A 16,940-nucleotide genomic window follows, 5' to 3' on the forward strand; every position below is an offset into this window, starting at 1 on the left:
GATAGCCTATCCTTGAGGCTAGTTAGGGACCGCAATAAATTACACAATGAGTAAATATTTTCATGTTGCACACCTTTTAATTTTCAATATTTGTATATACATTTCTACAATTTATAGTTGGATTGAGGTTTTTAAGTCATTGGAATTTGGAGCAATTGGAATTTTAACATTGTGTACAATGTGTAATTTACCAATGGTCCTCAACTCACCACATAGGGATATTCAGTGTCAAATTTACCACAGGCATTACAATCGGGCCGCATGCAGCTGTACTCTGAATTTATGATTACTTGTTTACTGCCAGCTGTGGGCTGGTAGGCAGGATTGAAATAAACCCAAACTTCATTTAAGTGGTGATGCAGACACAATCACAAGTCTCACAAAACTTTGTTACACTTTAGTAGTCAATTTTGACAGTATAATAAATGTTTCTGAAGATATGTTTATTTTTAGGGGAAGTTGCTCTTCAATAAAGTTCTGTGCGAGGGTGTGTAAAACATTTTCAAAGTAACAAGTGCAAAATGCATAAAAGAGAAGAGGGTAAGATAAAAGATGAGTAAAAACTAACAAATAAACATTCAAAATGAAAACATTTTTATTGGCATACTTTTTTGTAGAAGATGAGTGCAAATAAAGAGCTTCTGATGAATCTACCAGTCACTGAGCCATGGACCACAAGGCATTGATAAATACAAGCTTTTGGAGCTATACTCTACAATACAAGGCTTGAATCAGAAAATAAACATCAACGCTTACGTAATATAGGAAGGTATATGGAGAAAAATAAATCTGAATGAACAAAAATATACGACAAAACCACAACAACACAATACATACATTCATAAAGTAATAAATCCTGTACACCAAAACTGCTGTAGTGAGTTCACATGGAATATTGATTTACGGCAACTGACGATAAAACGAGGTCTACAGTGCCTTGCAAAAGTATTCATCCCCCTAGGTGTTTTCCTATTTTGTTGCATTACAACCTGTAATTTAAATGGATTTTAATGTTTATTTCATGTAATGGACATACACAAAATTGTCCAAATTGGTGGAGTGAAATTTAAAAAATTACTTATTTCAAAAAATAAATAAAAAATCTAAACTGAAAAGTGGTGCGTGCATATGTATTCACCCCTTTGCTGTGAAGCCCCTAAATAAGATCTGGAGCAACCAATTACCTTATTAATCACATAATTAGTTAAATAAAGTCCATCTGTGTGCAATCTAAGTGTCACATGATCTCAGTGTATATACACTTGTTCTGAAAGGCCCCAGAGTCTGCAACACCACTAAGCAAGGGGCACCAACAAGCAAGTGGCACCATGAAGACCAATGAGCTCTCCAAACAGGTCAGGGACAAAGTTGTGGAGAACTATAGATCAGGGTTGAGTTATAAAAAAAATATCCGAGACTTTGAACATACCACGGAGCACCATTAAATCCATTATTAAAAATTGGAAAGAATATGGCACCACAACAAACCTTCCAAGAGAGGGCCGCCCAACAAAACTCACAGACCAGGCAAGGAGGGCATTAATCAGAGGCAACAAAGAGACCAAAGATAAACCTGAAGGAGCTGCAAAGCTCCACAGCGGAGATTGGAGTATCTGTCCATAGGATCACTTTAAGCCGTACACTCCACAGAGCTGGGCTTTACGAAAGAGTGGCCAGAAAAAAGCCAATACTTCATGAAAAAAATAAGCAAACACGTTTTGTGTTCGCCAAAAGCCATGTGGGAGACTCCCCAAACATATGGAAGAAGGTACTCTGGTCAGATGAGACTAAAATTGAGCTTTTTGGCCATCAAGGAAAACGCTATGTCTGGTGCAAACCCAAAACCTCACATCACCCCGAGAACACCATCCCCACAGTGAAGCATGGCGGTGGCAGCATCATGCTGTGGAGAGGTTTTTCATCGGCAGGGACAGGGAAACCGGTCAGAATAGAATAAATTATGGATTGTGCTAAATACAAGGAAATTCTTGAGGAAAACCTGTTTCAGTTTTCCAGAGATTTGAGACTGGGACGGAGGTTCACCTTCCATCAGGACAATGACCCTAAGCATACTGCTAAATCAACACTCGAGTGGTTTAAGGGGAAACATTTAAATGTATTGGCTTTGACTAGGCAATTCCCAGACCTCAATCCAATTGAGAATATGTGCTATAACTTAAAGATTGCTGTACACCAATGGAACCCATCCAACTTGAAGGAGCTGGAGCAGGTTTGCCTTGAAGAATGAACAAAAATCCCAGTGGCTAGATGTGCCAAGCTTATAGAGACATACCCCAAGAGACTTGCAGCTGTAATTTCTGCAAAAGGTGGCTCTAAAAAGTATTGACTTTGGGGGGGTGAATAGTTATGCACACTCAAGTTTTCAGATATTCTTTTTGTCTAAGTTCTTGTTTGTTTCACAAGAAAAAATATTTTGCATCTTCAAAGTGGTAGTTGTGTAAATCAAATGATACAAACCCCTCAGAAATCCATTTGAATTCCAGGTTATAAGGCAACAAAATAGGGATAATGCCAAGGGGGTGATTACTAGCCACTGTACATTTTTCACTAAATGTTGATTGGTTTTTCTGTTGATTTGTTGTTTTTTTTCCCAGCACAATTAGTTATTTCTCTTCACGATTATACTGTGCAAATATAATATTACAATCATTCTCTTAAACATCGCTTTTGAACATTTCCTTTTTTTACAAAGCAGGCTGTATCGTCTCACTAACTGTTGTATTGGTTGGTGATCCTACGCTGACAACAGTTCCATCAGGGATCATATACTTACTGCAGAGCTGAAAGAGTCAACTTTGTATCGTAATAACGAGAATAGATCCTTTGTAGTCCATTTCATGCACTTAAAAGTTGTAAACAGTACAAATATAAATGACCCACGTACAATATCTGATTTCCAGTAATTCCAAAATAGACAGATGTACTCCAAAAAAACAGCAGCAATTTGTTTGTATGCATTTCCAACATATTTTACTGTATAATATAGTGTTGTAGAAAGGGCTTTATACAGGATTGGATTGTCTGCATCTAAGCCATGGCTGTACAGAGCCCATGGCAGTAGCTTTACAGTTCTTACTGAGACACAATCTGACTGCACTCTAGCTTGCTTAGATTTCAAATATCGCTGTGAAATATATGCTAGAAAAGGCCAGGTCATGGACAGAGTCGTGTTACTAGATGGTGTCTGTTATGGTGTCTGTTCAGAAAGTGCTTTATCAATTATAGGGCTGACAAATTCCTGAAGTGATTGTGTCATCATTATTAACGTACGTAGGTAGTGACATTAGCTAGCTGGCTATGCATCGCTTTTTTCCTTTTCTGCGTTAAAACACCAAAGTAACCACTATACACCTACTTCTCAGTGACAGCATTTGTCCAAGGTGTTGAAGCACATTTCTACTATGTAATGAGATACATTTGAAGTGTCAGCGTTTTCACATTAGTGTGAGAGATTTCTAGTCAGTCAGTCTAGGTCTTCTACTGAATGACCCAGAGCTGAGAAAAAAGGCTGTTGTTCAAACATCTCGCACCCTATTTCCCATCTAGTGCACTACCTTTGACATTTTTGACAGGTCCGTGTAGGGAATAGGATGCCATTTTTTAAAACGCATCCTCAACAGTGTTCACAGGCAATAATCAAAGCACAGAACAGTTTCCTACTAGTGGAGTCTTCACATTCAATAGTGAATAATGACTTTAAAATTAAGCTTTGAGACTAACATGTGGAGAACACAAACACAAGAGACCATGAGGTACACTGACAAATGACAAACACAGTTGACAGACAGGAAATGGCAAAAACAATTACTTAAAAATGTACATTTCACAATTCATTACATAATTACATTCATTCTAAAAACTAGTTCATTCTGATGCATTTTCCGTACACAATGAAGTGAGACATGACACACACAAAAACCTCTCATTAAAACAAGTGACATTGAGAAAAATACATTCCAGAAACCAACCAACAAACTGAACAGGTCATTTGAGTTAATGAAATAAAACACATCTTCCATGTGATTAAACAATAAACCCAAAATATGAGTTCAGAGGACGTTGAGAAGTCTAGGCTCAGAGGGTCACGGTCAACTGCACCTACACACACACACACACACACACACACACCATGAGGATACATTGTCTAGGCAAGTTTACTTTGTTGTTTTTTAGTCTCATTTGACATACTCAGCTGACTTCCAGAAGTGCCCTGGGTGGGAAAGGCGGCGGTTCCGTTTTGGCAACTTTTCCAGCAGATCCACCAGCTTGGAGAAACTGGGCCTCTCTTCTTGCTCGAACGCCCAGCAGAAGAGCAGGATGTCCTAGGGAGGGAGATCCAGAACAGACTCCATTTAGAGAGCCAGGCACACACAGGACAAACAGGAGAGAAAGAGACCTGCGTGGAGAACTGGACAAATGGATGAATGCCACCGGATTCAAATAACATTATTTTTCCCTCTGAGAGATATTATTTGGTGAAGTGGTTCAGAAACCACAAATAACAAACAGCCAATTGAGGACAGGACAAAAAAACAACTAAAAACATCCCAGACAGGTGTACAGGATTTAGTCTCATTCCATGTATGAGGATGCTCATTCTGAACACATGTAAATTGATATGTATGAGAATGCTCATTCTGAACACATGTAAATTGATATGTATGAGGATGCTCATTCTGAACACATGTAAATTGATATGTATGAGGATGCTCATTCTGAGCACCTATAAATTGATATGTATGAGAATGCTCATTCTGAACACATGTAAATTGATATGTATGAGGATGCTCATTCTGAACACCCGTAAATTGATATGTATGAGGATGCTCATTCTGAACACCCGTAAATTGATATGTATGAGGATGCTCATTATGAACACATGTAAATTGATATGTATGAGGATGCTCATTCTGAACACCCGTAAATTGATATGTATGAGGATGCTCATTCTGAACACCCGTAAATTGATATGTATGAGGATGCTCATTATGAACACATGTAAATTGATATGTATGAGGATGCTCATTCTGAACACCCGTAAATTGATATGGATGAGGATGCTCATTCTGAACACCCGTAAATTGATATGTATGAGGATGCTCATTATGAACACCCGTAAAGTGATATGTATGAGGATGCTCATTATGAACACCTGTAAATTGATATGTATGAGGATGCTCATTCTGAACACCCGTAAAGTGATATGTATGAGGATGCTCATTCTGAACACCCGTAAAGTGATATGTATGAGGATGCTCATTCTGAACACCCGTAAAGTGATATGTATGAGGATGCTCATTATGAACACCTGTAAATTGATATGTATGAGGATGCTCATTCTGAACACCCGTAAATTGATATGTATGAGGATGCTCATTATGAACACCTGTAAATTGATATGTATGAGGATGCTCATTCTGAACACCCGTAAAGTGATATGTATGAGGATGCTCATTCTGAACACCCATAAAGTGATATGTATGAGGATGCTCATTATGAACACCTGTAAAGTGATATGTATGAGGATGCTCATTCTGAACACCCGTAAAGTGATATGTATGAGGATGCTCATTATGAACACCTGTAAAGTGATATGTATGAGGATGCTCATTCTGAACACCCGTAAAGTGATATGTACACAGATCAGACCTGAAACAACCAGGTGTGTGGTGTTTAGCTATGTGAAGAAAGTTAACACTGCACTACTATGAAGAACCCTACTCAGGAATATACAGTATCTTTACCCATGGACTTATATGTTCACCTACAACTAGTGAGCAACTTCTACCTGCTCCCGAGTGGCGCAGCGGTCTAAGGCACTGCATCTCAGCGGTCTAAGGCATTGCATCTCAGCGGTCTAAGGCACTGCATCTCAGCGGTCTAAGGCACTGCATCTCAGCGGTCTAAGGCACTGCATCTCAGCGGTCTAAGGCACTGCATCTCAGCCGTCTAAGGCACTGCATCTCAGCGGTCTAAGGCACTGCATCTCAGCGGTCTAAGGCACTGCATCTCAGCGGTCTAAGGCACTGCATCTCAGCGGTCTAAGGCACTGCATCTCAGTGCAAGAGAGGCCTTGCAAGTGCAAGACTGTCATTGTAAATAAGAATTTGTTCTTAACTGACTTGCGTAGTTAAATAAAGGATTTTAAAAAATGATAATAAATGAAGAGGTGTCACTACAGTCCCTGGAGTCCCATAGGGCGACGCACAATTGGCCCAGCGTTGTCGGGTGTAGGCCGTCATTGTAAATAAGACATTTTTACTGACTTGCCTGGTTAAATAAAGGTTCAATGAAAAATAGTCAGTAGGTGTGGCACAGTTTGCTGTAAATGGGCAACACTCACCGATATCTCTTTGCCCATACCGATCTGTGTGAGATTGGGTTTCAGTCCGCTGCCCACCTGCCAGATGATAACTTCTGCTGGCTGGTTCTTATAAGGCCACTCACGTGCATGCAACTCGTACCAGATAGTGCTGCAGACAGATACAGCACAGGGGGGAATCAGTTGGGGGGAGGGCAGATGTGTGAAATATCCCATGGTTTAGAAATGTAACATTATGATTCCATCAATGACACGGCAGCATAGATTTCACTGTGCAGTGTCACGTTTCACAATTCATTGATTTGTTTTCCTATTGAACACCTGCTCAGGGAGATTGGATGTGTGTATGTAATATTTTCCTATTCCGGTGAGATTATGACAAAATACAACAACAGACGTCCACACACAAGGGGTATCAAACCAGGTTTAATACCTAAACCTGCATCTCTATGATGTATGTCTGTTGTGCTTGCCGGAATACATTGAAAATCTATAGACAATGAGTTTGACAGGTTGCTGCTGAGGAACTAACTTTATATCAAACCTGTTAGGTCCATTTAATACAGTATACTTCCTCAACATCGTCACACTATCCTCTCTTTGCATTATGAGCAGCCATTTTCTCCACTGTCATGTCAACAACCAGGGATGAGTAGCATAAAAATAGCATTTGGCCAAGATAGAAAAAAACCCATGGAGAATTGCTGAATATGTACAACAGCTCTAGGGGTCACCTCTAGATAACACTAAGGCACCAACAGGCCAGATGGACACCAGCTGCGTCCCAAATGACACCCTATTCCCACAGGGCTCTGGTTAAAAGTAATGCACTATATAGGGAATAGCGTACCATATGGGGCCCATCCAGTGTGTATGTGAGCGTGTATGTGAGCACTGCGTCCCTTCCCCTCAGACTGATCCAGTGACAGGCCCTCCATATGGGAGGACATCTGAAAATGCAATTGTGTTAGGAGTCAACAGTGCAGGGTCTGCCCACGCAAAAGGGGTCTGTGACGATCACAGAAGATAAAAACACAGAAGGCAAGGAATGGCAGAGCAAGGAATGTTAAAACTTGTGTTATAATTAGGGTCAGTGTTATAGCCCAGCCAGACAATTTATAAAACTTGTGTTATAACTAGGGTCAGTGTTATAGCCCAGCCAGACAATTTATAAAACTTGTGTTATAACTAGGGTCAGTGTTATAGCCCAGCCAGACAATTTATAAAACTTGATCTCCACTGTAAAAAGACTCCAAACATTATCTCCCATTTCTTTTAGACTAGCAATTGGTTTTAAATAGCAGAGATTTTGAATAAACCTTGCTGTGTGTGTCTCTCTGACATTTACCACATTGTTTCAGTAGGCTATTGAAATTCTATCTCCAGCTGTCCTATAGTGATGAACATGTAGGGGTCAGGAGTCGGATGCAGCAAGCAGCTTTTCTCAGCAAGTCGCTATCATGAATCAGTATAATTGTTATGGATATATACAAAGAAATGTCAATAGAAAACAGTGCAGCTAGTTTGCAGTCTTTCCAGCTTCAGTTTGAAGTAATTGTTTTATCTGTGTTGTTGTCTAGCTCCTCTGAACAGCAGTGTCGTGACGTGAGAGCACATGTTCTGTGCCAGGTGAAATCATGCATCATTAGCTCATTATGGGATGTATCTAAATAAATGTCACTAGAAAACAGCTAAAACAAATGCAAATGCAGCTACTTTGTTGTTACATTTACATTTAAGTCATTTAGCAGACGCTCTTATCCAGAGCGACTTACAAATTGTTATTCAGACTACAAAGTTTGATGTGACTGTAAGTTAGCCGTAGTTGGCTTGCTAGCAAGCAATGGATAAGAACATTTAGAACGAATGACTGGGTCGAGTCCATAGATACAAAACAAAAAGACTGAACAACTGGGTTGCGTCTCTGGCAACCGAACCGATAGAACGAACGACCAGCCGGCTTGGGTAGCAACCCTAGATTTGTGTCCGGACTATATCTTGTGGAAGGATGAAATAGTATCAATAAATTCATCAAAATAATGTTTTTTATGAAAATATGTAAATCATTATTTGAATATGTTGGTATCCCGTTGTATAAAGTAATAATGCCCTCGAAGCCAGTGTTTGGAGGATATATTGGCAAGGTTCGCCGGCTCAAGACATTCTCGAGCCAAAATACATCCGTGCCAATACATCCTCCAAACACCAGCTTCGAGGGCATTATCACTTAATTATAACTAGGGTCAGTGTTATAACTAGTGTAATAACTAGGGTCAGTGTTATAACTAGTGTAATAACTAGGGTCAGTGTTATAAATAGTGTAATAACTAGGGTCAGTGTTATAACTAGTGTTAACTATGGTCAGTGTTATAACTAGGGTCAGTGTTATAACTAGTGTAATAACTAGGGTCAGTGTTATAACTAGTGTAATAACTAGGGTCAGTGTTATAACTAGTGTAATAACTAGGGTCAGTGTTATAACTAGTGTAATAACTAGAGTCAGTGTTATAACTAGTGTAATAATTAGGGGCAGTGTTATAACTAGTGTAATAACTAGGGTCAGTGTTATAACTAGTGTTAAAACTAAGGTCAGTGTTATAACTAGTGTAATAATTAGGGTCAGTGTTATAACTAGTGTTATAACGAGGGTGAGTGTTATAACTAGTGTAATAACTATGGCCCGTGTTATAATTAGGGTCAGTGTTATAACTAGTGTTAACTATGGTCAGTGTTATAACTAGGGTCAGTGTTATAACTAGTGTTAACTATGGTCAGTTTTATAACTAGGGTCAGTGTTATAACTAGTGTTAAAACTAAGGTCAGTGTTATAACTAGTGTTATAACGAGGGTGAGTGTTATAACTAGTGTAATAACTAGGGTCAGTGTTATAACTAGTGTTAACTATGGTCAGTGTTATAACTAGGGTCGGTGTTATAACGAGGTTCAGTGTTATAACTAGTGTTATAACTAGGGTGAGTGGTATAACTATTGTTATACCTAAGGTCAGTGTTATAACTAATGTTATAACTGGGGTCAGTGTTATAACTAGTGTAATAACTAGGGTCAGTGTTATAACTAGTGTAATAACTAGGGTCAGTGTTATAACTAGTTTTAGAACTAGAATCAGTGTTATAACTAGTGTAATAACTATGGCCCGTGTTATAATTAGGGTCAGTGTTATAACTAGTGTTAACTATGGTCAGTGTTATAACTAGGGTCAGTGTTATAACTAGTGTTAACTATGGTCAGTTTTATAACTAGGGTCAGTGTTATAACTAGTGTTAAAACTAAGGTCAGTGTTATAACTAGTGTAATAACTAGGGTTAGTGTTATAACTAGTGTTAACTATGGTCAGTGTTATAACGAGGGTCAGTGTTATAACTAGTGTAATAACTAGGGTCAGTGTTATAACTAGTGTTAACTAGGGCCGGTGTTATAACGAGGTTCAGTGTTATAACTAGTGTAATAACTAGGGTCAGTGTTATAACTAATGTTATAACTAGGGTCAGTGTTATAACTAGTGTTATAACTAAGGTCAGTGTTATAACTAATGTTAACTAGGGTGAGTGTTATAACTATTGTTAACTATGGCCCGTGTTATAATTAGGGTCAGTGTTATAACTAGCGTTATCTAGGGTCAGTGTTATAACTAGGGTCAGTGTTATAACTAGGGTCAGTGTTAAACTAGTGTTATAACCACGGTCAGTGTTATAACTAGTGTTATAACGAGGTTCAGTGTTATAACTATTGTTAACTAGGGTCAGTGTTATAACTAGGGTCAGTGTTATAACTAGTGTTATAACTGGGGTCAATGTTATAACTAGTGTTAACTAGGGCCAGTGTTATAACTAGTGTAATAACTAGGTTCAGTGTTACAACTAGTGTAATAACTAGTGTCAGTGTTCAAACTAGTGTAATAACTAGTGTTAACTAAGGTCAGTGTTATAACTAGGGTGAGTGTTATAACTAGTGTTAACTAGAGCCAGTGTTATAACTATTGTTATAACTAGGGTCAGTGTTATAACTAGTGTTAACTAGTGTCAGTGTTATAACTAGTGTTATAACTGGGGTCAGTGTTATAACTAGTGTTAACTAGGGTCAGTGTTATAACTAGTGTTATAACTAGGGTCAGTGTTATAACTAGGGTTAGTGTTATAACTAGTGTTATAACCAGGGTCAGTGTTATAACTAGTGTTATAACTAGGGTCAGTGTTATAACTAGTGTTAACTAGGGCCAGTGTTATAACTAGTGTTAACTAGGGTCAGTGTTATAACTGGGGTCCGTGTTATAACTAGTGTAATAACTAGGGTCAGTGTTATAACTGGGGTCAGTGTTATAACTAGTGTTAACTAGGGTCAGTGTTACAACTAGGGTCAGTGTTATAACTAGTGTTAACTAGTGTCAGTGTTATAACTAGTGTTATAACTGGGGTCAGTGTTATAACTAGTGTTAACTAGGGTCAGTGTTATAACTAGTGTTAACTAGTGTCAGTGTTATAACTAGTGTTATAACTGGGTCAGTGTTATAACTAGTGTTAACTAGGGTCAGTGTTATAACTAGTGTTATAACTAGGGTCAGTGTTATAACTAGGGTTAGTGTTATAACTAGTGTTATAACCAGGGTCAGTGTTATAACTAGTGTTATAACTAGGGTCAGTGTTATAACTAGTGTTAACTAGGGCCAGTGTTATAACTAGTGTTAACTAGGGTCAGTGTTATAACTGGGGTCAGTGTTATAACTAGTGTTAACTAGGGTCAGTGTTACAACTAGTGTCAGTGTTATAACTAGTGTTAACTAGTGTCAGTGTTATAACTAGTGTTATAACTGGGGTCAGTGTTATAACTAGTGTTATAACTAGGGTGAGTGTTATAACTGGGGTCAGTGTTATAACTAGTGTTAACTAGGGTCAGTGTTACAACTAGGGTCAGTGTTATAACTAGTGTTAACTAGTGTCAGTGTTATAACTAGTGTTATAACTGGGGTCAGTGTTATAACTAGTGTTATAACTAGGGTGAGTGTTATAACTAGTGTAATAACTGGGGTCAGTGGTATAACTAGGTTGAGTGTTATAACTAGTATTATAACTAGAGACAGTGTTATAACTAGTATTATAACTAGAGACAGTGTTATAACTAGTATTATAACTAGAGACAGTTTTATAACTGGGGTCAGTGTTATAACTAGGGTCAGTTTTATAACTAGTATTATAATTAGAGACAGTGTTATAACTAGGGTCAGTGTTATAACTAGGGTCAGTTTTATAACTAGTATTATAACTAGAGACAGTGTTATAACTGGGGTCAGTGTTATAACTAGGGTCAGTTTAATAACTAGTATTATAACTAGAGACAGTGTTATAACTGGGGTCAGTGTTATAACTAGGGTCAGTTTTATAACTAGTATTATAACTAGAGACAGTGTTATAACTAGGGTCAGTTTTATAACTAGTATTATAACTAGAGACAGTGTTATAACTGGGGTCAGTGTTATAACTAGGGTCAGTTTAATAAATAGTATTATAACTAGAGACAGTGTTATAACTAGGATCAGTGTTATATCTATGGTACTAGAGTTTTTCTTGGTTAGGTCAGGTTGACTGGAAAACTCCTGGCTTTCGGTTATTATAGCCATTCTAGCTATTATGACCATTTTATTATAACCATTCCAAACATGGATGAGAGGGAAGATGGATGAGAAGAAAGATGGATGAGAAGGAAGATGGCTGAGACAGAAGATGGAAAGAGATGGTAAATGGTTCAGAGGGATAACCAAAAAATAAAATAAGCATTATAGTATTTGTCTTGCTAGTGACAAACCCAATTTCCCCTAGTGGGATAAAGTTTATCCAATTTCATTCAAGTCAATACAATCGGGCTTGAAAATCCAATGAAAACTAGACAGAGAGTGAAGAGGCTCCTGAACAACTCCTCACAACAAAAGAGAAGCGGCAAGGGACACGTGGTGTATTCCAAATGGCATCCTATTCCCTAAATAGTGCACTACATTTTACCAGAGAGATATGGGCACTGGTCGAGAGTAGCACACTACATATGGAATAGGGTACCATTTGCAACGTAGCGGAACTCACCCGAAAGCAAAGACGTCTGACTGTTTGGAGAAAGGCAGCTTGTCCTCCTCTGTTTCCGGGGAGAGCTGAGAGACTATTTCAGGGGCCAGGTGACACAACCATCCACTGGGGATCCTCAGCTTGTCCTCTCTACGGCTGCAGAATAGAGACAGGTCAACAACAGTCTGAATGTGGAACGGTGTGAGGTCATTCAAAGTTTTCTCAAAGTTAATGGCCACCATCTTTTTGTTCTAATTGTTCAGAATTAATTAATATCATCCCTATACAGATAAAGCAGTTAAGGGGTTGTACATTTCTGCTACTTTTGTGTTGTTATCTTGATCTAAATACAGTATTATTGTTTAATTGAAACTCATCATTCATACTTCCAGTAGTTCATACACACACCAGAAGACATCTAAAACAACTGGAAGGCATCGTTTTGTGTCAAGGATGAATCTGTCCTTTTCTTTCCCATCTACACAAACACACCCTGAGACATCCTGCTGGATGACATCACACCTCAAACACACCCTGAGACATCATGCTGGATGACATCACACCCCAAACACACCCTGACATCCTGCTGGGTGACATCACACCCCAAACACACCCTGAGACATCCTGCTGGGTGACATCACACCCCAAACACACCCTGAGACATCCTGCTGGGATGACATCACACCCCAAACACACCCTGACATCCTGCTGGGTGACATCACACCCCAAACACACCCTGAGACATCCTGCTGGGTGACATCACACCCCAAACACACCCTGAGACATCATGCTGGATTACATCACACCCCAAACGCACCCTGAGACATATTTCTGGATGACATCACACCCCAAACGCACCCTGAGACATCATGCTGGATGACATCACACCCCAAACACACCCTGAGACATATTTATGGATGACATCACACCCCAAACGCACCCTGAGACATCCTGCTGGATGACATCACACCCCAAACGCACCCTGAGACATATTTCTGGATGACATCACACCCCATTAGAAAGTCTAAATCCTGATGGCTCAGTCAGCTCTCTTCTCCCTCTCTCTCCATCATGTTCATACCATCTCTCTCTCATTCTCTCATTCTCCCTCTCCCATATCTCTCTCATTCTCTCATCTCCCTCTCCCATATCTCTCCCATATCTCTCCCATATCTCCCTCTCCCATATCTCTCCCATCTCCCTCTCCCATATCTCTCCCATCTCCCTCTCCCATATCTCTCCCATCTCCCTCTCCCATATCTCTCCCATCTCCCTCTCCCATATCTCTCCCATCTCCCTCTCCCATATCTCTCCCATCTCCCTCTCCCATATCTCTCCCATCTCCCTCTCCCATATCTCTCCCATCTCCCTCTCCCATCTCCCTCTCCCATATCTCTCCCATCTCCCTCTCCCATCTCCCTCTCCCATATCTCTCCCATCTCCCTCTCCCATCTCCCTCCCATATCTCTCCCATATCTCTCTCTCTCTCTCTCTCTCTCTCTCTCTCTCTCTCTCTCTCTCTCTCTCTCTCTCTCTCTCTCTCTCTCTCTCTCTCTCTCTCTCTCTCTCTCTCTCTCTCTCTCTCTCTCTCTCTCTGTGTGTGTTGTTTTGGGAAGTTTGTTGTTTTGGAAAGTTCTGAAAGTGTCACACCCTGATCTGTTTCACCTGTCTTTGTGATGGTCTCCACCCCCCTCCAGGTGTCACCCATCTTCCCTATGATGCCCTGTGTATTTATACCTGTGTTCTCTGTTTGCCTGTTGCCAGTTCGTCTTGTTTGTCAAGTCAACCAGCGTTTTTGTGTCTCAGCATCTGCTTTTCCCCAGTCTCTCTTTTCTCGTCCTCCTGGTTTTTGACCCTTGCCTGTTCTGACCCTGTACGTGCCCACCTGACCACTCTGCCTGCCCCTGACCCTGCCTGCCGTCCTGTACCTTTGCCCCTGTGGCTGTAATAAACATTGTTACTTCGACACGGTCTGCATCTGGGTCTTACCTTGATACCTGATAGAAAGTCAATTTAAAAAGTTTGGTTACTAGCTAGCTACCTTTTGAGTTTGGATCCCGCGACTCGGTTGGCATCAGTTGCTGGAACTGCTACTATCTGTCCAGTGATCCTGCCTGCTTTTTTGACACCACACTTCACACAACAAGTCCTGCAGGCTCTAGTGTTATCTTATCGTGATTATTGTCCAGTCATATGGTCAAGTGCTGCAAAGAAAGACCTAGTTAAGCTGCAGCTGGCCCAGAACAAAGGGCTAATATTAATACTATGCATTCCAGTCTCTCTTGGCTAAGAGTTGAGGAAAGACTGACTGCATCACTTCTTGTTTTAATAAGAAACATTGTGTTGGAAATTCCAAATTGTTTGCATAGTAAACTTACACGCAGCAGTGACACACACACTTACCCCACCAGACATGCCACTAGGTTTTTTTTCACAGTCCCCAGTTTTAGAACAAATGAAAGGAAATGTACAGCATTATACAAAGCCATGAGTGCACGGAACTCCCTTCAATCTCATATGGCGCAAGTAAACAGCAAACCTGGTTTCAAAAAATAAATGAAGCAACACTTCATGACACAACGCCTCTCCCCCATGTCACATAGTTGTTGTGTGTATGTACTGACATATGCATGGAACTGATAGAGGCACACACAAACACACTACATGTTCATATTTTAAATGTATGTAAAGTCTTTTGTCTGCAATATATTTTCCGTTATTGTTGAACCCCAGTAAGACTAGCTGCCACCACTGGGGATCCTAATAAATCAACTCAAATCAAATAGACCACAACCCTTCTGACATTCTCAACTACTTCAAAATGCATCCTGAGCGCTCACTGACTCAGTCAAATAGACCGGGACACTGGCAGCGCTGCAATAATACACAGCACTGCATCGCACTACTGTGGGTATATCCATCCAAAGGATCTGCTATCTGCCCACTCATTCATCAGTTTTCATCATGATGCACACAACAACACATTGAGTCATGAAACTGATGGTTTCATTTAGCTACTCACTGTAGTTCTTATGTAATGATGAAGATAAATATGCAGGGCGTTGTTTGTTTTCTCTTGGTGATAATGATAATTCATCATTCAGAGGGTTGGCTTTGGTAGGTGAGAACGTTTTCCTACCAAAAAAAAAGAGATAACCAGGGGCGGAAGGTAGCCTAGTGGTTTGAGTACTGAGTCGGTAACCCGAAACGTTTGGTCTGTCGTTCTGCCACTGAACAAGGCAGTTAACCAACTGTTCCTAGGCAGTCATTGTAAATAAGAATTTGTTCTTAAGTGACTTGCCTGGTTCAATGAAAACAACAGGCTGATTATTCAACTGCCAGTTAGCAGAGGCCCAGTATTGTTGACATTACAGACATCTACATATCCTCATGTGTGTTTGGCAGGGTGACACTACATGAATGGTTGTCAAACATTTCCCGGTAAAAATGAGAAACACTCCTGTTTGTATGATACACACACACACACACACACACTCCTGCCACCACCACAACATAACGTTCCTGCTGAGAGTGAGGGGCGGTAGGTAAATGTTTGTCTTGTCATTCCGTCAGACCTGTTTATTAGCAAGCTGTCTTGCCTGCCAATGAAAATAAACAACAACATAAACAAGTCACAACTACTGACGTTAGATTAATCATCTCACACCTAGCTAATTGTTCCCAGAAATTAATTTAGATGTTCAACTTTGAAATAGAGGCTTCTGGGTATTGACGACAATACCAGACGTCTATGAGGGTTTAATCAGGAGTCAGGTGGAGGATGGGACGTCTCAAAAACAGCAACAAAAACATATTTAGATTATTTTCCCAATAATTTTGGGGTGGCTTTCTTCATCGTCCAGAGAGATGCCAAAAACATCAAATGATAACCTGACAAACAGTAAGCCTTAGTGTGGCCAATGTGAGCATTGGTGCACAGTCATTTCATAGAGACTTTTGTACACTGCAAGTCAAATAGCACAACAAGAAATACAAAAGAAAAACCTTTCCAGGTTTTCTCTGTTCGGCATTGCAGTAACAACAGTTCCTTAAAACAATCCTAACACAATGATCAGAGTGAATCACATATTCTTTGATCTGTTAGAATCTTTAGATGTTGTGTCCATACACACATCCTGTTTTGCTCCTGCTTCTGTCTAGTCAACCAGCCTTGTCTCATTGACTAGTCGTAACATAGTAAATGTACATCCGGGACACTCAAATTAGCATGACACCGTATGTTACGTTTGGTATGGTTACATTAGACAGATGGTTACTTGATCAGATGGTTAGCTGCTTAGTCACCTAGCTAGAATTTGTAACATATCATATGTTTTGCAAATTTGTAACATATAATTTGAATTGTAATTCGTAGCATATCACACAAAATGAGTGATGGACATCCACAAATCAATAATTGCCATAAAAAAATGTAAAACACATCACACTAAATGGGGGTCTCAGATTTACGTACAGAAGAATATGAAATGCTTTGAGACCAGGTTGAGTAAATTACTATAGTACTATAC

The 16,940-nt window shown here is 39.8% G+C and overlaps 1 protein-coding gene across 1 annotated transcript in view; it reads right to left on the bottom strand.

The window, feature by feature from the left end:
- Positions 1 to 2,263: 2,263 nt before the first annotated feature.
- The window catches only part of LOC124036586 (kinase suppressor of Ras 2-like), a 113,856-nt gene continuing 99,179 nt past the window's right edge, over positions 2,264 to 16,940 (bottom strand). Inside the window, 4 exon segments of the mRNA XM_046351339.1 lie at positions 2,264 to 4,119; positions 4,210 to 4,343; positions 6,365 to 6,494; positions 12,433 to 12,567. Of these exon segments, the coding sequence (XP_046207295.1) occupies positions 4,110 to 4,119; positions 4,210 to 4,343; positions 6,365 to 6,494; positions 12,433 to 12,567 (409 nt within the window). The 3' untranslated portion in view covers positions 2,264 to 4,109.

The sequence above is a fragment of the Oncorhynchus gorbuscha genome, linkage group LG05, assembly GCF_021184085.1.
Source record: "Oncorhynchus gorbuscha isolate QuinsamMale2020 ecotype Even-year linkage group LG05, OgorEven_v1.0, whole genome shotgun sequence".
Classification (NCBI taxonomy): Eukaryota; Metazoa; Chordata; class Actinopteri; order Salmoniformes; family Salmonidae; genus Oncorhynchus; species Oncorhynchus gorbuscha.